General features: G+C 40.9%; 1 protein-coding gene across 1 annotated transcript in view; it reads left to right on the top strand.

Moving 5' to 3' along the window:
• The first annotated feature begins 22,738 nt into the window (after positions 1 to 22,738).
• LOC141054879 (SCO-spondin-like) overlaps positions 22,739 to 27,911 on the top strand; it is a 463,576-nt gene continuing 458,403 nt past the window's right edge. The window contains exon 1 of the mRNA XM_073551763.1: positions 22,739 to 22,825. Within this exon, the coding sequence (XP_073407864.1) occupies positions 22,770 to 22,825 (56 nt within the window). The 5' untranslated portion in view covers positions 22,739 to 22,769. The remainder of the gene's footprint in view (positions 22,826 to 27,911) is intronic.

Here is a 27,911-nt window from a genome sequence, read left to right as displayed (position 1 = left end):
GAGGTGCACGGAGCGGAGCCGCACGTGTACGAGGTGCACGGAGTGGAGCCGCACGTGTACGAGGTGCACGGAGTGGAGCCGCACGTATACGGAGCAGAGATGTGTGCGAGGTGTACGGAGCGGAACTGCGAGTGTACAAGGTGTATGGAGCAAAGCCGCATGTGTACAAGGTTTATGGAGTGGAGCCATTTGTGTACAAGGTTTACAGATCGTGGCCACGTGTGTACAAGGTGTACGGAGGAGAGCCGCATGTGTACGAGGTTTACGGAGTGGAGCCATGTGTGTACTGAGTGGAGCCGTGTGTGTGCGAGGTGTACAGAGCGGAGCTGTGTGTGTGCGAGGCATGAAAAACGGAACCGTGTGTTTATGATGTGTGCAAGGTGTATAGTGGATTCTGTCCCACTGCCCCGCCTGGGAGCTTACTTTTCCCGCGGACACAGGAGTACACATCGGACACCCGTGGAGTACTTTAAAACTCGCACGTGACGTTCTACCGGCAGTGATGTGCTAGAAGCTGAACGGAAATTAGGTAATTTTGGGAGGAGATTGTGACGGAACCATGGAGGCACTTTAGGGAATGTTTCAGATCCATCACCATGTCCTCCTCCAACAGCGCTGATGGCAGGATCGCCTTGGACTCGGGGATGCCGGCCATGTAAGCAGATCATGATATGTCCTGCACTGGGAGGCTAAGGTGGGCACTACAGTGGGAGCCGGGCTGCTATAGTATCTTTATAGAATCTTTCTCTCTCTGTTTCTTTATCTCTCTAATCTTTCTTTTTTTTCTCTCTCTTGGTTCTTTCTTTCTCTCTCTGTTTCTTTCCTTCTTTCTTCTTTCTTGCTCTCTCGTCTTTCGTTCTTTCCCCTTTCTTTCTCTCTTTGTTCTTTCTTTCTCTCTGATTTTTTTTCTCTCTGTTCTTTCTTTTCCTCAGTACCAGTCAGTGTGCCCACAGTACCAGTAGAATAAGAGGGGTAGGAAACTAGGTGGCACTGGTCATATTGAGCCTCTCATACTTTGTACTGGTGTATAATCATATGCCCTGCGCACCCCCATAAAGTGGGCCAGCCCCAGACAGCAGAGTACAAACAAATCACTATTACTATCAGTCCAAGTGGACAATTATATAAGTAAAGTTAATGATGTCCCTGTGCCAAGCAGTGCGGAGGATTAGAATACATGGAGGAGACCAGAGCAGCGGGGTTTGGGGAGAAGAATTATATGGGACCCATTATATTGTATGAAGTAATATATGGTGCCCATTATGCTGTATGAAGTAATATATTGGGCCCATTATACTGTAGGCAGTAATATATGGTGCTCATTATGTTGTATGAAGTAATATATGGGGACCATTATACTGTATGAAATAATATATGGTTCCCATTATACTGTATGAAGTAATATATTGGGCCCATTATACTGTATGAAGTAATATATGGTGCCCATTATACTGTATGGAGCATTATATGGGGCCCATTATACTGTATGAAGTAATATATGGGGCCCATTATAATGTATGGAGCATTATATGGGGCCCATTATACTGTACGAAGTAATATGTGGGGCCCTGTTGTGAGTTCATTTTTCCCTTCATCATTGAGGTCTGATGAACTCCCTCCTCTGGTGAAGGAAGGTAGTGAGACTAATTACCTAACACCTGGGCAGCTAGATGATAACTGGGTGGCTGGAATTGAGGACTGGATATAAGGCTGCCGACACCCTTCTTCCTGGCTGGTGATTTTGTTACGATGAGTCACCGAAGGAGGAAAAAACAAAATACCAGCTAAGCAGTAGCAGTAGCCGTGGGGGGTTCCTACGGTGCCCTAGACCCCTCGATCACAGCCGGAGAGCTACATAGCCTAAAGACAGAAAGGGGAAAAACTAAACTGCCCCAGAGCAGACCCCAAAGCAATAGGCAGCCCCCAACATATAATGACGGTGAAGCAAGATGAAAACACTAACACAGATAGAAAGATAGGTTGAGCAAATGATGGGGCCCAAGCTAACTACATAGGACAGGATAGGAAAGCTGCTGTCTGCCATCCGCAAAAACCCTATCAAAATGAGCCAACCGACTGATAGGAAAAACAGGCCCTGAAGTCGCTAGGCTTCAAAAGTCTATATCAGCACTCAGGTATATTCTGAAGACAGAGCAAAAGATCAACAGATCAGAGACAAAAATGGAATTCAGCTCACCCCCGGCCGGGGATGGCAGAACTCCCAAAAAACAAGGCAAACAAAAACCAAAACTGAAGAGTACAAAGCAGAGCAGAAAAACTTAGCTTTGAGATGCAGGAATCAGACTGGTCTCCAAGAATCCAGCAGGAAAATCACCAGCCAGGAAGAAGGGCGTCGGCAGCCTTATATCCAGTCCTCAATTCCAGCCACCCAGTTATCATCTAGCTGCCCAGGTGTTTGGTAATCAGTCTCACTACCTTCCTTCACCAGAGGAGGGAGTTCATCAGACCTCAATGATGAAGGAAAAAATGAACTCACAACAGGGCCCATTATACTGTATGGAGCATTATATGGGGCCCATTATACTGTACGAAGTAATATATGGGGCCCATTATACTATATGGGGTCCCATTATACTGTACAAAGTAATATATGGGGCCCATTATGCTGTATGGAGCATTATATGGGGCCCATTATACTGTACGAAGTAATATATGGGGCCCATTATAATGTATGGAGCATTATATGGGGCCCATTATACTGTACGAAGTAATATATGGGGCACATAATACTGTATGGAGCATTATGTGGGGATAGGGGATGACTTTCTGTTTGTTGTGGATCTGACCGCTGGGACCCCCATGATCCTGGGAAAAATAGCTTTGAAGAGCACCATGTAAATGGAGCTGTGGTCAGTCATACGCACTGTGGTGCCATTCACATGTGGCTCTTCAAATAACTCCTTAAAGAGAGTGATGAGGGGACGACAAATTATAGCAAAAATTCACTGATCGGGGTGAGGAGTGCTATAGTTTCTGGGCTGGTGGGATTTGTGTGGCAGGGCTGCATTTTTGTCCCAGTCCGGCCCTGTGCCAGGCCTACCATTGCCATTAATGACCCTTGTTCTGGATACTCCTGTGTTGTTCCTGTATGTGCGTGTGATGCCGCTGACATCCTTGTGTTTGGACACCTTTTTTTTTTCTATTTATCTAAATCAAAATCTTCACTACTGTCCTCAGTTTTACAGGATAGATATGAAAATTTACTGTGTGTGTGTGATACTGATACTGTATACTATATACTGACCGTGTATACTATATACTGACCGTGTATACTATATACTGACCCTGTATACTATATACTGACCCTGTATACTATATACTGACCCTGCATATTATATACTGACCCTGTATACTATATACTGACCTGTATACTATATACTGACCCTGTATACTATATACTGACCCTGTATATTATATACTGACCCTGTATACTATATACTGACCCTGTAAACTATATACTGACCCTGTACACTATATACTGACCCTGTACATCATATATTGACCCTGTATATTATATACTGACCCTGTATACTATATACTGACCCTGTATACTATATACTGACCCTGTACACTATATACTGACCCTGTATACTATATACTGACCCTGTATACTATATACTGACCCTGTAAACTATATACTGACCCTGTACACTATATACTGACCCTGTACATCATATATTGACCCTGTATATTATATACTGACCCTGTATACTATATATTGACCCTGTATATTATATACTGACCCTGTATACTATATACTGACCCTGTAAACTATATACTGACCCTGTACACTATATACTGACCCTGTACATCATATATTGACCCTGTATATTATATACTGACCCTGTATACTATATATTGACCCTGTATATTATATACTGACCCTGTATACTATATACTGACCCTGTATACTATATACTGACCCTGTATACTATATACTGACCCTGTAAACTATATACTGACCCTGTACACTATATACTGACCCTGTACATCATATATTGACCCTGTATATTATATACTGACCCTGTATACTATATACTGACCCTGTATACTATATTCTGACCCTGTATACTATATACTGACCCTGTATATTATATACTGACCCTGTATTCTATATACTGACCCTGTATACTATATACTGACCCTGTATACTATATACTGACCCTGTACATCATATATTGACCCTGTATACTATATACTGACCCTGTATACTATATACTGACCCTGTATACTATATACTGACCCTGTATAGTATATACTGACCCTGTATATTATATACTGACCCTGTATATATACTGACCCTGTATATTATATACTCAGGGCCGCACCTATAATGAGGCGACTTGCACCAGCTGCTCAAGCGGCAGGCAGCAGGGGGCGGCATTATGCGCTCCTCTACCCGCAGCACCTACAATTTAGCCTCTGCACGCTGATGCTGCGGTTGTGCAAGAGGCTGTAATTGATGCCAGCACAGGAGGGAAGGTGTCAGGGCCTCCTGATCATGTGACCCCTGACTCCTCCCCTCCTGTGACCTCATCACAGGTCCTGTGCGCATCATTCCTTTATGCAGGACTGCTGTCTGTCATCGTTATGTGTGAGCTGTGTGTGTAATATATGTGAGCTGTGTGTGATACGTGTGAGCCGTGTGTATGAGGTGTACGGAGCGGAGCCGCGTGTGTATGGGGTGTACGGAGCGGAGCCGTGTGTGTGCGAGGTGTACAGAGCGGAGCTGTGTGTGTGCGAGGCATGAAAAACGGAACCGTGTGTTTATGATGTGTGCAAGGTGTATAGTGGATTCTGTCCCACTGCCCCGCCTGGGAGCTTACTTTTCCCGCGGACACAGGAGTACACAGCGGACACCCGTGGAGTACTTTAAAACTCGCACGTGACGTTCTACCAGCAGTGATGTGCTAGAAGCTGAACGGAAATTAGCTAATTTTGGGAGGAGATTGTGACGGAACCATGGAGGCACTTTAGGGAATGTTTCAGATCCATCACCGTGTCCTCCTCCAACAGCGCTGATAGCAGGATCGCCTTGGACTCGGGGATGCCGGCCATGTAAGCAGATCATGATATGTCCTGCACTGGGAGGCTCAGGTGGGCACTACAGTGGGAGCCGGGCTGCTATAGTATCTTTATAGAATCTTTCTCTCTCTGTTTCTTTATCTCATTAATCTTTCTTTTTTTTCTCTCTCTTGGTTCTTTCTTTCTCTCTCTGTTTCTTTCCTTCTTTCTTCTTTCTTGCTCTCTCGTCTTTCGTTCTTTCCCCTCTTTCTTTCTCTCTTTGTTCTTTCTTTCTCTCTGATTTTTTTTCTCTCTGTTCTTTCTTTTCCTCAGTACCAGTCAGTGTGCCCACAGTACCAGTAGAATAAGAGGGGTAGGAAACTAGGTGGCACTGGTCATATTGAGCCTCTCATACTTTTTACTGGTGTATAATCATATGCCCTGCGCACCCCCATAAAGTGGGCCAGCCCCAGACAGCAGAGTACAAACAAATCACTATTACTATCAGTCCAAGTGGACAATTATATAAGTAAAGTTAATGATGTCCCTGTGCCAAGCAGTGCGGAGGATTAGAATACATGGAGGAGACCAGAGCAGCGGGGTTTGGGGAGAAGAATTATATGGGACCCATTATATTGTATGAAGTAATATATGGTGCCCATTATGCTGTATGAAGTAATATATGGTGCCCATTATACTGTATGAAGTAATATATGGGGACCATTATACTGTATGAAGTAATATATGGTGCCCATTATGCTGTATGAAGTAATATATGGTGCCCATTATACTGTATAAAGTAATATATGGGGCCCATTATACTGTATGAAGTAATATATGGGGACCATTATACTGTATGAAGTAATATATGGTGCATTATACTGTATGAAGTAATATATGGTGCCCATTATACTGTATGAAGTAATATATGGGGCCCATTATACTGTATTAAGTAATATATGGTGCCCATTATACTGTATGAAGTAATATATGGGGCCCATTATACTGTATGAAGTAATATATGGGGCCCATTATACTGTATGAAGTAATATATGGTGCCCATTATACTGTATGAAGTAATATATGGGGCCCATTATACTGTATGAAGTAATATATGGGGCCCATTATACTGTATGAAGTAATATATGGGGACCATTATACTGTATGAAGTAATATATGGTGCCCATTATACTGTATGAAGTAATATATGGGGCCCATTATACTGTATGAAGTAATATATGGGGCCCATTATACTGTATGAAGTAATATATGGGGCCCATTATACTGTATGAAGTAATATATGGGGCCCATTATACTGTATGAAGTAATATATGGGGCCCATTATACTGTATGAAGTAATATATGGTGCCCATTATACTGTATGAAGTAATATATGGGGCCCATTATGCTGTATGAAGTAATATATGGGGCCCATTATACTGTATGAAGTAATATATGGGGCCCATTATACTGTATGAAGTAATATATGGGGCCCATTATACTGTATGAAGTAATATATGGTGCCCATTATACTGTATGAAGTAATATATGGGGCCCATTATGCTGTATGAAGTAATATATGGGGCCCATTATACTGTATGAAGTAATATATGGTGCCCATTATACTGTATGAAGTAATATATGGGGCCCATTATACTGTATGAAGTAATATATGGGGCCCATTATACTGTATGAAGTAATATATGATGCCCAATATACTGTATGAAGTATTATATGGTGCCCATTATACTATATGAAGTAATATATGGGGCCCATTATACTGTAGGCAGTAATATATGGTGCCCATTATACTGTATGAAGTAATATATTGGGCCCATTATACTGTATGAAGTAATATATTGGGCCCATTATACTGTATGAAGTAATATATGGGGCCCATTATACTGTATGAAGTAATATATGGGGACCATTATACTGTATGAAGTAATATATGGTGCCCATTATACTGTATGAAGTAATATATGGTGCCCATTATGCTGTATGAAGTAATATTTGGGGACCATTATACTGTATGAAGTAATATATGGTGCCTATTATGCTGTATGAAGTAATATATGGGGACCATTATGCTTTATGAAGTAATATATGGGACCCATTATACTGTATGAAGTAATATATGGGGACCATTATGCTTTATGAAGTAATATATTGGGCCCATTATACTGTAGGCAGTAATATATTGGGCCCATTATACTGTATGAAGTAATATATGGGGCCCATTATACTGTATGAAGTAATATATGGTGCCCATTATACTGTATGAAGTAATATATGGGGACCATTATACTGTATGAAGTAATATATGAGGCCCATTATACTGTATGAAGTAATATATGGGGACCATTATACTGTATGAAGTAATATACGGTGCCCATTATACTATATGAAGTAATATATTGGGCCCATTATACTGTAGGCAGTAATATATGGTGCCCATTATACTGTATGAAGTATATTGGGCCCATTATACTGTATGAAGTAATATATTGGGCCCATTATACTGTATGAAGTAATATATGGGGCCCATTATGCTGTATGAAGGAATATATGGGGACCATTATACTGTGTGAAGTAATATATGGTGCCCATTATGCTGTATGAAGTAATATATGGGGACCATTATACTTTATGAAGTAATATATGGGACCCATTATACTGTATGAAGTATTATATGGTGCCCATTATACTATATGAAGTAATATATTGGGCCCATTATACTGTAGGCAGTAATATATGGTGCCCATTATACTGTATGAAGTAATATATTGGGCCCATTATACTGTATGAAGTAATATATTGGGCCCATTATACTGTATGAAGTAATATATGGGGCCCATTATGCTGTATGAAGTAATATATGGGGACCATTATACTGTGTGAAGTAATATATGGTGCCCATTATGCTGTATGAAGTAATATATGGGGACCATTATACTTTATGAAGTAATATATGGGACCCATTATACTGTATGAAGTATTATATGGTGCCCATTATACTGTATGAAGTAATATATTAGGCCCATTATACTGTAGGCAGTAATATATGGTGCCCATTATACTATATGAAGTAATATATTGGGCCCATTATACTGTAGGCAGTAATATATGGTGCCCATTATACTGTATGAAGTATATTGGGCCCATTATACTGTATGAAGTAATATATGGGGCCCATTATACTGTATGAAGCAATATATGGGGCCCATTATACTGTATGAAGTAATATATGGTGCCCATTATACTGTATGAAGTAATATATGGTGCTCATTATACTGTATGAAGTAATATATGGTGCCCATTATACTGTATGAAGTAATATATGGTGACCATTATACTGTATGAAGTAATATATGGGACCCATTATACTGTATGAAGTAATATATGGTTCTCATTATACTGTATGAAGTAATATATAGGGACCATTATACTGTATGAAGTAATATATGGGACCCATTATACTGTATGAAGTAATATATGATGCCCATTATACTGTATGAAGTAATATATGGTGCCCATTATACTGTATGAAGTAATATATGGTGCCCATTATACTGTATGAAGTAATATATGGTGCCCATTATACTGTATGAAGTAATATATGGTGCCCATTATACTGTATGAAGTAATATATGGGGCCTATTATGCTGTATGAAGTAATATATGGGGACCATTATACTTTATGAAGTAATATATGGGACCCATTATACTGTATGAAGTAATATATTGGGCCCATTATACTGTATGAAGTAATATATTGGGCCCATTATACTGTATGAAGTAATATATGGGGCCCATTATACTGTATGAAGTAATATATGGTGCCCATTATACTGTATGAAGTAATATATGGTGCCCATTATACTGTATGAAGTAATATATGGTGACCATTATACTGTATGAAGTAATATATGGTGCCCATTATACTGTATGAAGTAATATATGGTGCATTATACTGTATGAAGTAATATATGGTGCCCATTATACTGTATGAAGTAATATATGGGGACCATTATACTGTATGAAGTAATATATGGGTACCATTATACTGTATGAAGTAATATATGGGACCCATTATACTGTATGAAGTAATATATGGTGCCCATTATGCTGTATGAAGTAATATATGGGGACCATTATACTTTATGAAGTAATATATGGGACCCATTATACTGTATGAAGTAATATATGGTGCCCATTATGCTGTATGAAGTAATATATGGGGACCATTATACTGTATGAAGTAATATATGGTGCCCATTATGCTGTATGAAGTAATATATGGTGCCCATTATGCTGTATGAAGTAATATATGGGACCCATTATACTGTATGAAGTAATATATGGTGCCCATTATACTGTATGAAGTAATATATGGGGCCCATTATGCTGTATGAAGTAATATATGGGACCCATTATACTGTATGAAGTAATATATGGTGCCCATTATACTGTATGAAGTAATATATGGGGCCCATTATACTGTATGAAGTAATATATGGTGTCCATTATACTGTATGAAGTAATATATGGTGCCCATTATACTGTATGAAGTAATATATTGGGCCCATTATACTGTATGAAGTAATATATAGGGCCCATTATAATGTATGAAGTAATATATGGGGACCATTATACTGTATGAAGTAATATATGGTGCCCATTATACTGTATGAAGTAATATATGGGGACCATTATGCTTTATGAAGTAATATATGGGGACCATTATACTGTATGAAGTAATATATGGGGACCATTATGCTTTATGAAGTAATATATTGGGCCCATTATACTGTAGGCAGTAATATATTGGGCCCATTATACTGTAGGCAGTAATATATGGTGCCCATTATACTGTATGAAGTAATATATTGGGCCCATTATACTGTGTGAAGTAATATATTGGGCCCATTATACTGTATGAAGTAATATATGGGGCCCATTATACTGTATGAAGTAATATATGGTGCCCATTATACTGTATGAAGTAATATATGGGGACCATTATACTGTATGAAGTAATATATTGGGCCCATTATACTGTATGAAGTAATATATGGGGCCCATTATACTGTATGTAGTAATATATGGGGCCCATTATACTTACGAAGTAATATATGGGGCCCATTATACTGTATGTAGTAATATATGGGGCCTATTATGCCGTATGAAGTAATATATGGTGCCCATTATACTGTATGAAGTAATATATGGGGACCATTATACTGTATGAAGTAATATATGGGACCCATTATACTGTATGAAGTAATATATGGGACCCATTATACTGTATGAATTAATATATGGGGACCATTATACTGTATGAAGTAATATATGGGGACCATTATACTGTATGAAGTAATATATGGTGCCCATTATACTGTATGAAGTAATATATGGTGCCCATTATACTGTATGAAGTAATATATGGTGCCCATTATGCTGTATGAAGTAATATATGGGGCCCATTATACTGTATGAAGCAATATATGGTGCCCATTATGCTGTATGAAGTAATATATGGGGACCATTATACTTTATGAAGTAATATATGGGACCCATTATACTGTATGAAGTAATATATGGGGACCATTATACTGTATGAAGTAATATATGGGGACCATTATGCTGTATGAAGTAATATATGGGGCCTATTATGCTGTATGAAGTAATATATGGTGCCCATTATGCTGTATGAAGTAATATATGGGGACCATTATACTTTATGAAGTAATATATGGGACCCATTATACTGTATGAAGTAATATATGGGGACCATTATACTGTATTAAGTAATATATGGGACCCATTATCCTGTATGAAGTAATATATGGGGACCATTATACTGTATGAAGTAATATATGGGGACCATTATACTGTATGAAGTAATATATGGGGACCATTATACTGTATGAAGTAATATATGGTGCCCATTATACTGTATGAAGTAATATATGGTGCCCATTATGCTGTATAAAGTAATATATGGGGCCCATTATACTGTATGAAGTAATATATGGTGCCCATTATGCTGTATGAAGTAATATATGGGGACCATTATACTTTATGAAGTAATATATGGTGCCCATTATGCTGTATGTAGTAATATATGGTGCCCATTATACTGTATGAAGTAATATATGGTGCCCATTATACTGTATGAAGTAATATATTGGGCCCATTATACTGTAGGCAGTAATATATGGTGCCCATTATACTGTATGAAGTAATATATTGGGCCCATTATACTGTATGAAGTAATATATTGGGCCCATTATACTGTATGAAGTAATATATGGGGCCCATTATGCTGTATGAAGTAATATATGGGGACCATTATACTGTGTGAAGTAATATATGGTGCCCATTATGCTGTATGAAGTAATATATGGGGACCATTATACTTTATGAAGTAATATATGGGACCCATTATACTGTATGAAGTATTATATGGTGCCCATTATACTGTATGAAGTAATATATTAGGCCCATTATACTGTAGGCAGTAATATATGGTGCCCATTATCCTGTATGAAATAATATATGGTGCCCATTATACTGTATGAAGTAATATATTGGGACCATTATACTGTATGAAGTAATATATTGGGCCCATTATACTGTATGAAGTAATATATGGGGCCCATTATACTGTATGAAGTAATATATGGGGCCCATTATGCTGTATGAAGTAATATATGGGGACCATTATACTGTATGAAGTAATATATTGGGCCCATTATACTGTATGAAGTAATATATGGAGACCATTATACTGTATGAAGTAATATATGGGGCCCATTATGCTGTATGAAGTAATATATGGTGCCCATTATACTGTATGAAGTAATATATTGGGACCATTATACTGTATGAAGTAATATATTGGGACCATTATACTGTATGAAGTAATATATTGGGCCCATTATACTGTATGAAGTAATATATGGAGCCCATTATGCTGTATGAAGTAATATATGGGGACCATTATACTGTGTGAAGTAATATATGGTGCCCATTATGCTGTATGAAGTAATATATGGGGACCATTATACTTTATGAAGTAATATATGGGACCCATTATACTGTATGAAGTATTATATGGTGCCCATTATACTGTATGAAGTAATATATTAGGCCCATTATACTGTAGGCAGTAATATATGGTGCCCATTATCCTGTATGAAGTAATATATGGTGCCCATTATACTGTATGAAGTAATATATTGGGACCATTATACTGTATGAAGTAATATATTGGGCCCATTATACTGTATGAAGCAATATATGGGGCCCATTATACTGTATGAAGTAATATATGGTGCCCATTATACTGTATGAAGTAATATATGGTGCCCATTATACTGTATGAAGTAATATATGGTGCCCATTATACTGTATGAAGTAATATATGGGGACCATTATACTGTATGAAGTAATATATGGGACCCATTATACTGTATGAAGTAATATATGGTTCTCATTATACTGTATGAAGTAATATATAGGGACCATTATACTGTATGAAGTAATATATGGGACGCATTATACTGTATGAAGTAATATATGATGCCCATTATACTGTATGAAGTAATACAGTATATGGTGCCCATTATACTGTATGAAGTAATATATGGTGCCCATTATACTGTATGAAGTAATATATGGTGCCCATCATACTGTATGAAGTAATATATGGTGCCCATTATACTGTATGAAGTAATATATGGGGCCCATTATACTGTATGAAGTAATATATGGTGTCCATTATACTGTATGAAGTAATATATGGTGCCCATTATACTGTATGAAGTAATATATTGGGCCCATTATACTGTATGAAGTAATATATGGGGCCCATTATACTGTATGAAGTAATATATGGGGACCATTATACTGTATGAAGTAATATATGGTGCCCATTATACTGTATGAAGTAATATATGGTGCCCATTATGCTGTATGAAGTAATATATGGGGACCATTATACTTTATGAAGTAATATATGGGACCCATTATACTGTATGAAGTAATATATTGGGCCCATTATACTGTATGAAGTAATATATTGGGCCCATTATACTGTATGAAGTAATATATGGGGCCCATTATACTGTATGAAGTAATATATGGGGCCCATTATACTGTATGAAGTAATATATGGTGCCCATTATACTGTATGAAGTAATATATGGTGCCCATTATACTGTATGAAGTAATATATGGTGCCCATTATACTGTATGAAGTAATATATGGTGCCCATTATACTGTATGAAGTAATATATGGTGCATTATACTGTATGAAGTAATATATGGTGCCCATTATACTGTATGAAGTAATATATGGGGACCATTATACTGTATGAAGTAATATATGGGTACCATTATACTGTATGAAGTAATATATGGGACCCATTATACTGTATGAAGTAATATATGGGACCCATTATACTGTATGAAGTAATATATGGGGACCATTATACTGTATGAAGTAATATATGGTGCCCATTATGCTGTATGAAGTAATATATGGGGACCATTATACTTTATGAAGTAATATATGGGACCCATTATACTGTATGAAGTAATATATGGTGCCCATTATGCTGTATGAAGTAATATATGGGGACCATTATACTGTATGAAGTAATATATGGTGCCCATTATGCTGTATGAAGTAATATATGGTGCCCATTATGCTGTATGAAGTAATATATGGGACCCATTATACTGTATGAAGTAATATATGGTGCCCATTATACTGTATGAAGTAATATATTAGGCCCATTATACTGTAGGCAGTAATATATGGTGCCCATTATACTGTATGAAGTAATATATGGTGCCCATTATAATGTATGAAGTAATATATTGGGCCCATTATACTGTATGAAGTAATATATTGGGCCCATTATACTGTATTAAGTAATATATGGGACCCATTATACTGTATGAAGTAATATATGGGGACCATTATACTGTATGAAGTAATATATGGTGCCCATTATACTGTATGAAGTAATATATGGTGCCCATTATACTGTATGAAGTAATATATGGTGCCCATTATACTGTATGAAGTAATATATGGTGCCCATTATACTGTATGAAGTAATATATGGGGACCATTATACTGTATGAAGTAATATATGGGGACCATTATACTGTATGAAGTAATATATGGATCCCATTATACTGTATGAAGTAATATATGGGGACCATTATACTGTATGAAGTAATATATGGTGCCCATTATACTGTATGAAGTAATATATCGTGCCCATTATACTGTATGAAGTAATATATTGGGCCCATTATACTGTATGAACTAATATATGGGACCCATTATACTGTATGAAGTAATATATGGGGACCATTATACTGTATGAAGTAATATATGGTGCCCATTATACTGTATGAAGTAATATATGGTGCCCATTATACTGTATGAAGTAATATATTGGGCCCATTATACTGTATGAACTAATATATGGGACCCATTATACTGTATGAAGTAATATATGGGGCCCTTTATACTGTATGAAGTAATATATGGTGCCCATTATACTGTATGAAGTAATATATGGTGCCCATTATACTGTATGAAGTAATATATGGTGCCCATTATACTGTATGAAGTAAAATATGGTGCATTATACTGTATGAAGTAATATATGGGGACCATTATACTGTATGAAGTAATATATGGTGCCCATTATGCTGTATGAAGTAATATATGGGGACCATTATACTTTATGAAGTAATATATGGGACCCATTATACTGTATGAAGTAATATATGGTGCCCATTATGCTGTATGAAGTAATATATGGGGACCATTATACTGTATGAAGTAATATATGGTGCCCATTATGCTGTATGAAGTAATATATGGTGCCCATTATGCTGTATGAAGTAATATATGGGACCCATTATACTGTATGAAGTAATATATGGTGCCCATTATACTGTATGAAGTAATATATTAGGCCCATTATACTGTAGGCAGTAATATATGGTGCCCATTATACTGTATGAAGTAATATATGGTGCCCATTATACTGTATGAAGTAATATATTGGGCCCATTATACTGTATGAAGTAATATATTGGGCCCATTATACTGTATTAAGTAATATATGGGACCCATTATACTGTATGAAGTAATATATGGTGCCCATTATACTGTATGAAGTAATATATGGTGCCCATTATACTGTATGAAGTAATATATGGTGCCCATTATACTGTATGAAGTAATATATGGTGCCCATTATACTGTATGAAGTAATATATGGGGACCATTATACTGTATGAAGTAATATATGGGGACCATTATACTGTATGAAGTAATATATGGGACCCATTATACTGTATGAAGTAATATATGGGGCCATTATACTGTATGAAGTAATATATGGTGCCCATTATACTGTATGAAGTAATATATCGTGCCCATTATACTGTATGAAGTCATATATTGGGCCCATTATACTGTATGAACTAATATATGGGACCCATTATACTGTATGAAGTAATATATGGGGACCATTATACTGTATGAAGTAATATATGGTGCCCATTATACTGTATGAAGTAATATATGGTGCCCATTATACTGTATGAAGTAATATATGGTGCCCATTATACTGTATGAAGTAATATATGGTGCCCATTATACTGTATGAAGTAATATATGGGGACCATTATACTGTATGAAGTAATATATGGGGACCATTATACTGTATGAAGTAATATATGGGACCCATTATACTGTATGAAGTAATATATGGGGACCATTATACTGTATGAAGTAATATATGGTGCCCATTATACTGTATGAAGTAATATATCGTGCCCATTATACTGTATGACGTAATATATTGGGCCCATTATACTGTAAGCAGTAATATATGGTGCTCATTATGCTGTATGAAGTAATATATGGAGACCATTATACTGTATGAAGTAATATATGGGGACCATTATACTGTAGGAAGTAATATATGGTGCCCATTATGCTGCATGAAGTAATATATGGTGCCCATTATACTGTATGACGTAATATATTGGGCCCATTATACTGTAGGCAGTAATATATGGTGCTCATTATGCTGTATGAAGTAATATATGGGGACCATTATACTGTATGAAGTAATATATGGGGACCATTATACAGTAGGAAGTAATATATGGGGCCCATTATACTGTATGAAGTAATATATGGGGCCCATTATGCTGTATGAAGTAATATATGGGGCCCATTATACTGTATGAAGTAATATATGGTGCCCATTATGCTGTATGAAGTAATATATTGTGCCCATTATACTGTATTAAGTAATATATGGTGCCCATTATACTGTATTAAGTAATATATGGTGCCCATTGTACTGTATGAAGTAATATATGGTGCCCATTGTACTGTATGAAGTAATATATGGTGCCCATTGTACTGTATGAAGTAATATATGGTGCCCATTATGCTGTATGAAGTAATATATGGGACCCATTATACTGTATGACGTAATATATTGGGCCCATTATACTGCATGAAGTAATATATGGTGCCCATTATACTGTATGACGTAATATATTGGGCCCATTATACTGTAGGCAGTAATATATGGTGCTCATTATGCTGTATTATGTAATATATGGGGACCATTATACTGTATGAAATAATATATGGTTCCCATTATACTGTATGAATAGATATATTGGGCCCATTATACTGTATGAAGTAATATATGGTGCCCATTATACTGTATGGAGCATTATATGGGGCCCATTATACTGTATGAAGTAATATATGGGGCCCATTATAATGTATGGAGCATTATATGGGGCCCATTATACTGTACGAAGTAATATGTGGGGCCCTGTTGTGAGTTCATTTTTCCCTTCATCATTGAGGTCTGATGAACTCCCTCCTCTGGTGAAGGAAGGTAGTGAGACTAATTACCTAACACCTGGGCAGCTAGATGATAACTGGGTGGCTGGAATTGAGGACTGGATATAAGGCTGCCGACACCCTTCTTCCTGGCTGGTGATTTTGTTACGATGAGTCACCGAAGGAGGAAAAAACAAAATACCAGCCAAGCAGTAGCAGTAGCCGTGGGGGGTTCCTACGGTGCCCTAGACCCCTCGATCACAGCCGGAGAGCTACATAGCCTAAAGACAGAAAGGGGAAAAACTAAACTGCCCCAGAGCAGACCCCAAAGCAATAGGCAGCCCCCAACATATAATGACGGTGAAGCAAGATGAAAACACTAACACAGATAGAAAGATAGGTTGAGCAAATGATGGGGCCCAAGCTAACTACATAGGACAGGATAGGAAAGCTGCTGTCTGCCATCCGCAAAAACCCTATCAAAATGAGCCAACCGACTGATAGGAAAAACAGGCCCTGAAGTCGCTAGGCTTCAAAAGACTATATCAGCACTCAGGTATATTCTGAAGACAGAGCAAAAGATCAACAGATCAGAGACAAAAATGGAATTCAGCTCACCCCCGGCCGGGGATGGCAGAACTCCCAAAAAACAAGGCAAACAAAAACCAAAACTGAAGAGTACAAAGCAGAGCAGAAAAACTTAGCTTTGAGATGCAGGAATCAGACTGGTCTCCAAGAATCCAGCAGGAAAATCACCAGCCAGGAAGAAGGGCGTCGGCGGCCTTATATCCAGTCCTCAATTCCAGCCACCCAGTTATCATCTAGCTGCCCAGGTGTTTGGTAATCAGTCTCACTATCTTCCTTCACCAGAGGAGGGAGTTCATCAGACCTCAATGATGAAGGAAAAAATGAACTCACAACAGGGCCCATTATACTGTATGGAGCATTATATGGGGCCCATTATACTGTACGAAGTAATATATGGGGCCCATTATACTATATGGGGCCCATTATACTGTACAAAGTAATATATGGGGCCCATTATGCTGTATGGAGCATTATATGGGGCCCATTATACTGTACGAAGTAATATATGGGGCACATAATACTGTATGGAGCATTATGTGGGGATAGGGGATGACTTTCTGTTTGTTGTGGATCTGACCGCTGGGACCCCCATGATCCTGGGAAAAATAGCTTTGAAGAGCACCATGTAAATGGAGCTGTGGTCAGTCATACGCACTGTGGTGCCATTCACATGTGGCTCTTCAAATAACTCCTTAAAGAGAGTGATGAGGGGACGACAAAGTATAGCAAAAATTCACTGATCGGGGTGAGGAGTGCTATAGTTTCTGGGCTGGTGGGATTTGTGTGGCAGGGCTGCATTTTTGTCCCAGTCCGGCCCTGTGCCAGGCCTACCATTGCCATTAATGACCCTTGTTCTGGATACTCCTGTGTTGTTCCTGTATGTGCGTGTGATGCCGCTGACATCCTTGTGTTTGGACACCTTTTTTTTTTTCTATTTATCTAAATCAAAATCTTCACTACTGTCCTCAGTTTTACAGGATAGATATGAAAATTTACTGTGTGTGTGTGATACTGATACTGACACTGTATACTATATACTGACCGTGTATACTATATACTGACCGTGTATACTATATACTGACCCTGTATACTATATACTGACCCTGTAAACTATATACTGACCCTGCATATTATATACTGACCCTGTATACTATATACTGACCTGTATACTATATACTGACCCTGTAAACTATATACTGACCCTGTATATTATATATTGACCTGTATACTTTATACTGACCCCGTATACTATATACTGACCCTGCATATTATATACTGACCCTGTATATTATATACTGACCGTGTATATTATATACTGACCCTGTATACTATATACTGACCCTGTAAACTATATACTGACCCTGCATATTATATACTGACCCTGTATACTATATACTGACACTGTATACTATATACTGACCGTGTATATTATATACTGACCGTGTATATTATATACTGACCCTGTATACTATATACTGACCCTGCATATTATATACTGACCCTGTATACTATATACCGAACCTGCATATTATATACTGACCCTGCATACTATATACTGACCCTATATACTATATACTGACCCTGTATACTATATACTGACCCTGTATACTATATACTGATCCTGCATATTATATACTGACCCTGTATACTATACACTGACCCTGTATATTATATACTGACCCTGTATACTATATACTGACCCTGTATATTATATACTGACCCTGTATACTATATACTGACCCTGCATATTATATACTGACCCTGTATACTATATACTGACCCTGTATACTATATACTGACCCTGCATATTATATACTGACCCTGTATACTATATACTGACCTGTCTACTATATACTGACCCTGTATACTATATACTGACCCTGTATATTATATACTGACCCTGTATACTATATACTGACCCTGCATATTATATACTGACTCTGTATATTATATACTGACCCTGTATACTGACCCTGTATATTATATACTGACCCTGTATACTGTATACTGACCCTGTATATTATATACTGACCCTGTATACTATATACTGACCCTGTGTATTATATACTGACCCTGTATACTATATTCTGACTCTGTATATTATATACTGACTCTGTATACTATATACCGACCCTGCACATTATATACTGACCCTGTATACTATATACTGACTCTCTATACTATATACTGACCCTGCACATTGTATACTGACCCTGTATACTATATACTGACTCTGTATATTATATACTGACTCTGTATATTATATACTGACCCTGTATATTATATACTGACCCTGTATACTATATACTGACCCTGTGTATTATATACTGACCCTGTATACTATATTCTGACTCTGTATATTATATACTGACTCTGTATACTATATACTGACCCTGCACATTATATACTGACCCTGTATACTATATACTGACTCTCTATACTATATACTGACCCTGCACATTGTATACTGACCCTGTATACTATATACTGACTCTGTATATTATATACTGACCCTGTATACTATATAATGACTCTGTATACTATATACTGACCCTGTATACTGTATACTGACTCTGTATACTATATACTGACCCTGTATATTATATACTGACCCTGTATACTATATACTGACCCTGTATACTATATTCTGACTCTGTATATTATATACTGACCCTGTATATTATATACTGACCCTGTATACTATATTCTGACTCTGTATATCATATACTGACCCTGTATATTCTATACTGACCCTGTATACTATATACTGACCCTGTATACTATATACTGACCCTGTATATTATATACTGACCCTGTATATTATATACTGACTCTGTATATTATATACTGACTCTGTATATTATATACTGACCCAGTATACTATATACTGACCCTGTATACTATATACTGACCCTGTATACTATATTCTGACCCTGTATATTATATACTGACTCTGTATATTATATACTGACCCTGTATACTATATTCTGACTCTGTATATTATATACTGACCCTGTATATTATATACTGACTCTGTATATTATATACTGACTCTGTATATTATATACTGACCCAGTATACTATATACTGACCCTGTATACTATATACTGACCCTGTATACTATATTCTGACCCTGTATATTATATACTGACTCTGTATATTATATACTGACCCTGTATACTATATTCTGACTCTGTATATTATATACTGACTCTGTATATTATATACTGACCCTGTATACTGTCAAGGGATTCTAGAGAGAAATGTTCTGCCAGTGTGAGAAAGCTTGGTCTCAGTCGCGGGTTATGGGTCTTGCAACAGGATAATGACCCAAAACACACAGCTAAAAGCACCCAAGAATGGCTAAGAGGAAAACACTGGACTAGTCTGGAGTGGCTTCTATGAGCCCTGACCTAAGTCCTATGGAGCATCACTGGAAAGAGCTGAAACATGTCATCTGGAAAAGGCGACCTACACACACGAGACAGCCGGAGCAGTTTTCTCTTGAGGAGTGGGACAAAATACTTGTCAGGAGGTGCAGAAGTCTCAGTGACAGCTACAGGGATCGTCTGATTGCAGTGATCGCATCAAAAGGTTGTGCAACAAAATAACAAGTTACGGAACCGTCATTTCTGTCCAGGCCGATCTCATGGGGTTTATTGTTTATAAATTCTGTGGACGCATGGAGGAAAAGCAATGTCTGACCGTCATCTGTTCATTTCCATAGATTTCTGATTTATTATTAATTTTGTCAGATTCCAGTTATTTCTGTGACCATTGTGGGTTTTTCTGTCATTAAACGAGGGGCACCAGGAATTGTGACCACATGTGTATTATGCTGTTGAGCAGCAGTGCGGATCATCCACCAACCCTCCAAAGGCCTGTTTCACACTTCAGTTTTTTACCGTCAGTCAAAATCCGCCAATTTTTCTAAAAAACGGATCCGCCAAAAAAGGGGCGGATCCGTTTTTTTCCCCCATAGACTTACATTAGCGGCGGATCTTGACTGACGGTCGTCCGTCTCACCCATTTTGTTACAGATCCGCCAAGATTTTAGCGGCTCCCGGGCGGATGAGACGGACCCTGCAACGTTTTTTTTGTTTAACGGTCCGCTATTTTGAGCATTAACCCGTTCCGGGAGCCGCTAAAATCTCTATCTCTCTCCTCCGACTCCCGATCTCGCTCCACATCCCGCGATCTCGCTCCACTTCCCGCAATCTCGCTCCACTTCCCGCGATCTTGCTCCACATCCCGCGATCTCGCTCCACATCCCGCGATCTCGCTCCACTTCCCGCGATCTCGCTCCTTTAGTCACTGGCGGTCTGATGAGGGATGTAATGCCGGCGGAGTCAGACACTGCGTCTTCAGGCTTCCCCGCCCAACACACGGTCTCGCTCTTGGCAGCAGCTGGTGGTCACCGGCTTTGCCCACTGAGCCCCTAGTCCGTTTAACTGCAGAGCCAAAAGAGTAAATCTCTCGCCAGTTTCCTCGTGGCACGTGTCTCTCTGAGCAGCTGCCGTCACCTGAATGGCTGCTCTGCACGGCTCTGCTCGGCGTGCGCTCCTGTGTGCCAGCCGACGCCCGCGCTGCACTGCTCTGTCTGGCACACCCTGCTCTGCGCGTCCACCGATGATACCAGTAAGTCTCTGACGCAGCCGTCCTGGATCTGTGCTCTCCGGCCAGGAGCTTTTCCCAGCAAACTCCCGCTCGGCGTACTCTGGCCTGCGCGCTCGGCAATGATCCCCGGGTCCTTGTCTCTGCCGCGTGGCCTGTCACTGCTCGCGGTATGGCGCAGGTCCTCACTCACTAAGCCCTCCAGTGTGTGAAGCCCCTCTCTCTTCCCGCGCAATCCTCCTTATGGACGCACCACGCCCCCTCTCTGCAGGTCATGGGTCGCTCCCGTCCTTAATCTGCTTCCCCCTGCAACAGGAGGATCGGCCCCAACAGTTCCAGACCTGGCTCTTCAGCAGCACTCGCAGCCTGGTCCTCCCTTCTACATACACACAAGTACATCATGTTGGCATAAGCTTTTTTCTCTTCCAGACAATACCCTATTGTTCTGTTTTTTCCTCCTGGTTTTCTAAGCCATGTGACATGTGTGATACCTTCCTTTTGTATCTAAGCTTCTCCTCTGTGTGATGTGGCTCTCAGAATTATAGAGTGGTACATGCCATGGTGGTACGGCATTTCTCAGCTGACTGTTTCCTCTTACAGGTGGAGTCTGGAGCGTCCTCCGCTGGTGGGATGATGAGGTTCACGCTGCTGCTGGTTCTGTGGGTGAAGGTGACGTCCTGCAGTGGGTGAGTGTGGATATTGGATGACACTGGAGCCCGAGACTGTTCCGATACACCGGTGGCGACAATGATTCATGATTGCAGCAATCCTGCCGCCAATCCAGTATGGAGCATTATATGGGGCCCATTATACTGCTCCATACAGTTCAGTCCTGCCGCCAATACAATAATATATGTAGACTCTAACCGCTGTGTATGTATCATGCGGAATAAATGCTTTATACCGCACTCTCGTTAGTCAATGCTGTGAGATGGTGTCCTGTCCTCGATACATGTTAGCCTGAGGTGTGTGCGCAGTCTGACAGGCGGCTAACCCCATCTCCCCAGCCCAGTAAGGAGACTGGACCCCGACATCTGCGCAGTTATCAGTAAGTACATCTGGTGGTGCGCGGAGCAATGAAATAACAAGGTATCACTGCATGTGTGCAGGTAACAGAAATACACGAGGCCGATCCGTGTTCCTGTACCAGGAATCTGACTCAGATTTTTCATCTGTTCAGCCAGAGACTGTATGGGATCCATAATTCTCTGCAAAAAACCCCCAACTACTTAGGCCTGTTTCACACTTACGTTTTTCGTGTCAGTTGGCAGCCGCCAAAAAGGCGGAGAACGGATCCATGGCCATCGAAACACCAACGGGAGCCACCGGACCGTTGGTGTGACAGGATCCGCTGATGTAGGAATGTTAAAGGGCTGACCACAAAAATAAATATGAAGATCCGGGAGCCGAGAGCGGGCATCTCGCGGTATGAAGATCCGGGAGCCAAGAGCGGGCATCTCGCGGTATGAAGATCCGGGAGCCGAGAGCGGGCATCTCGCGGTATGAAGATCCGGGAGCCGAGAGCGGGCATCTCGCGGTATGAAGATCCGGGAGCCGAGAGCGGGCATCTCGCGGTATGAAGATCCGGGAGCCGAGAGCGGGCATCTCGCGGTATGAAGATCCGGGAGCCGAGAGCGGGCATCTCGCGGTATGAAGATCCGGGAGCCGAGAACGGGCATCTCGCGGTATGAAGATCCGGGAGCCGAGAGCGGGCATCTCGCGGTATGAAGATGAGAGAGAGAGAATGAATTTAGGGTTAAATGTCCAGCAAATGCAAAAAATGCGGATCCGGCAATCCAAAAAACGTTGCAGTGTCCGTCCACGCATGTCAGCGGACGCCAAAATTTTGGCAGATCCACAAAAAAACGGATACAACGGATACAACATCAAGATCTGCCGATAATGCAAGTCTATGGCGGATCTGTTTTTTTGCAAAACGGCAGATTTTGACTGATGGACACAAACGGATGTGTGAAACAGGCCTTAACGGTCAGTTATAATGTCACGGTCCTGTCAGCGCCGGCATGCAGCCACCGCTGAGCAGGTACTCACCCGCTCTGCAGAGGGGCCCGTGGTCAGATACGGCCGGGCAGCTCAGGAAAGCAGGACCTGGAGATGCTGAAGTAGGCTAGCAGTGAAGGACCTACGGTCATGTGACTGCAAGGGGCGGGGCTTAGCGTCCTGCTGTCAGAGATTGGCAGGACACTTTACAGAAATACTCAAGTCAGACAACCGGGGTCATACACAGAGATAGCAGTAAAGTACCAGGGATGAGACAGAACGGATAGTCGGGGCCAGGCAGAGGTCAAAGCCAAACAGACATAGAAGGTACCAAGCAGAATCCAACAAGCAGTATCCAGAGAACAAGCCGAGTCGTAACCAAAGTATCAGGCAATCAAGAACACAGAACAAACACACTCAGGGGTCAACACACTCTGCCAAGGGCGAAAGTGTAACTGACGGGGATTGAAGCTTCCTGAGGCTATACAAAGCTTTCCCAGAACCAAGGAGAGGCCACAATAATAAGCCCCAGGGGTGCAGGTAAGAGCCTGCACTGGGATCATAACAGTTAACCCCAGAAGTGCAGGTCATCAGCACTGGTTCTAGACATTAACCCCAAGTTTGTGGGTCCAATCTGCACTGAGATCATAACACCCACCACCAGGTGTTACGCCCCTCCTGGTCAACTCTAGAACTACCTAATCCCAGAAACTCAGCAGACCATGACATTTCTTCTGTGTGCCACCCACAATTCTCTAGTAACATATTGGAAAGAAACTCTCCAGGCACGGTAGCCTTCAGCCTGATCACTGAATCTTAACAGCGCTTTGGAGACTAGTTTACACCTTGTAAAGAACTTAGCAAAGTCTATTGTCAACTGGTTGTGAGCAGCGTATAATGGTGGTAGATGGCCCTAATAATGATGTGAGGTGCATTCATACCTGTAGTATCCTCTGAGTTGGGAATAGAGAAGGTGCGCACTCAGCACGGTGGGTTGGTGACGGCTGAATAGGACTTAGTCCAACGTGACCATAGGAAGAACAGCCGCACTCATGCGTTTTCCACCCAGTCCTGAGTCTTTTTCAAGCATTGCTATAAGAAAGGTACACAATCATTAGGGTGTTATAAAAAACAAACTATAGAAACAAAGCATCTAGAGGTATGTCCATACTACAGGTCATGTGTGAGGCCTGGCTAGAGGCCAATGAGGCGAGGACAGGATTGGGTCGGAGCGTTGCTTACTGCTGTCTTCCGAATCATCAATCTCTGTTATATTTCTTGTGCGGTGACACTTGTAAATAAATCTTGTGCATTCGCCCAAGAGTGCGGCTGTTCTTCCTAGTATCCTATGAGTGGCGCCAGCCGGTGTCGTACTGCTTTGGCGTGACTAATAATATTGCCAGCAAGGCGACCCGCGTCGGTTGCCTGGTGGGTATCAGGGCTGTCTTCAGCAGAGTTGTTGCTCTCACGTTTATCGCTGTCCTGGATTCACGCCCCTCGTTGGATCCTGAGCTTGTGCTCTCAGTTTGGGGCGGCTCAGGATTGCAGTTTGAAGCTCGTTCACGTGCTGTGATGTGCTTTGTAATGAATCCTCAGGCTCGGCGTACTGCGCCTAGGAGCTCGGCTTCAGCCTCCTTATCGGCTGCTAGTCTCCCTAAGGCAGCATCCAGGAGTAACGTCTCCATTTGCCACCACCTCTCTTGGTCAGCTTTCTCTATCTGGAGTTGCATTTCGCAGGTTCCTCATGTTTTGGTGGCTTCAGCTCTTGCGCAGGCTGTGGTGCTGCTGGTAGAGGAGGCCTTTGAGGAGATAGAAGCTGCCGATCTTCTTTTAGGTGAATATTTTTTGGGACTTGGCGTCTTTAGTGAATGTTCGGCAGAGGTTGCTGTAGCTGTCCTGTCTGTGTAGTCGGCGTCCTGGATCCCACCGGCTGCGTAGCTGCTGTCTCACTGTCCTCGCTACACGTTACCCTGAGGTGTGTGCGTAGTCCGACAGGCAGATAAACCCATCTACCATAGAAGACCGGAGTTATCTTCCCAGATGAAGGCAGAGCAGGGTCCTGCAGTGCGCAGACCCCGAGAACGGTCCGAGAGGCCCAGCGCCTGCGCACTGCAGTAACTTACTCTTCGCTCATCAGGGCAGAGAAGTCCGCCTGCGCAGGAGCGCTGTGCCGAGGAGACTGTGTGGATGACGTACAACGCGTAATCCGCACGAAGAAGGAGGACGGCATCACAAGAAGGAGGGAGACACAGGACCAAGACAGCTCTCAGACCGGGCCGCCCTGCAGGGCAGTATAATAAAAGCTCTTTTTCTTATCTTTCAGGTCGGGTTGGGAGCAGATATACAGCATTATAGAATCCTGTATACCACACCTGAAAGGTGGCGGCTGTAACTCGGCCAAACCTGGTGACAGGTTCCCTTCAATGCTGAAGGCAGGACGGATGGTGTTTCTCATGCTGGGCAGCAGATCGTGCCGAACCTTGTCTCTCCAGCAGAGCCGTGTGCGTCTTACCGCACTACTTTACCTGAGGACAGAAGGGGGTGCAGGCAGCTCTGAGGGGGAGTGGGATCATGGGAACCAGAGCCGATGCCAGCCTGCCGTGTACACACCCAGGCAACTAGGGAGTATATGGCCCCGATACGTTTTTAATCTGACTCTGTGGCTGTGTTCACACCTTTTACCACAGTGTTGCATTTATTTGATGCTCTAGAAATGTAATATTTATTGCAGTGATTTAAAAAAAAAAAATGACGTGCCAAAAAATGCAATGTGTGAGCACAGTCATAGAGATGACCTGTCCGGACCCCCGTGCCCTCCAACCCACCAGCTTCTGTGCATTGCTATATACTCTGCCTCACTGGCCCTGCAAGTCACCGGAACACCTGCTGAAATAAAGGACTAATAAGCTCAGATTGTCTTATGCTAATTAGGCCTCTGACTAGGGGATGGGGCGTTAGTTTCCCCAGGTGAATCGCCCCTCTATGCATGTGATCCCCTGTGGGCATGATCACATGATCTGAAAGAGTCATCACCAGCTCTCTGCAAACCTCCTGCTTCCCCACGATCTCCTGGAGGCACGTCATTGCACCTCTGAAGCCAGATGTACACTTCCCTACTTCAGAGATGCACTGAAGATGACTCACGTACACCCGGCCTCAAAGACACACTGTGCATGACCGGAAATACAGAAGATGACTCACGTAGACCCGGCCTCAGAGACGCACTGCACATGAAGTGTAGTGCAGAAGATGACTCACGTACACCCGGCCTCAGAGAAGCACTGTGCATGACCGGAAATACAGAAGATGACTCACGTACACCCGGCCTCAGAGAAGCACTGTGCATGACCGGAAATACAGAAGATGACTCACGTACACCCGGCCTCAGAGACGCACTGCACATGAAGTGTAGTGCAGAAGATGACTCACGTACACCCGGCCTCAGAGAAGCACTGTGCATGACCGGAAATACAGAAGATGACTCACGTACACCCGGCCTCAGAGACGCACTGCACATGAAGTGTAGTGCAGAAGATGACTCACGTACACCCGGCCTCAGAGACGCACTGCGCATGACCGGAAATGCAGAAGATGACTCACGTACACATGGCTTCAGAGACACACTGCACATGAAGTGTAGTGCAGAAGATGACTCACGTACACCCAGCCTCAGAGACACACTGTGCATTAAGGAAGGTGAAGAGTTCTTGGACAGAGCAGAATTATCTCTTCATGATACAGAAAGAGAAGAAATTCGAAGTGCACCTGAAG

Source organism: Dendrobates tinctorius, unplaced genomic scaffold (assembly GCF_039654945.1).
Source record: "Dendrobates tinctorius isolate UK_male_01 unplaced genomic scaffold, ASM3965494v1 ptg000179l, whole genome shotgun sequence".
Classification (NCBI taxonomy): Eukaryota; Metazoa; Chordata; class Amphibia; order Anura; family Dendrobatidae; genus Dendrobates; species Dendrobates tinctorius.
Note: the sequence above shows the minus strand (reverse complement) of the source record. Positions and strands in the feature narration are given on the sequence as shown.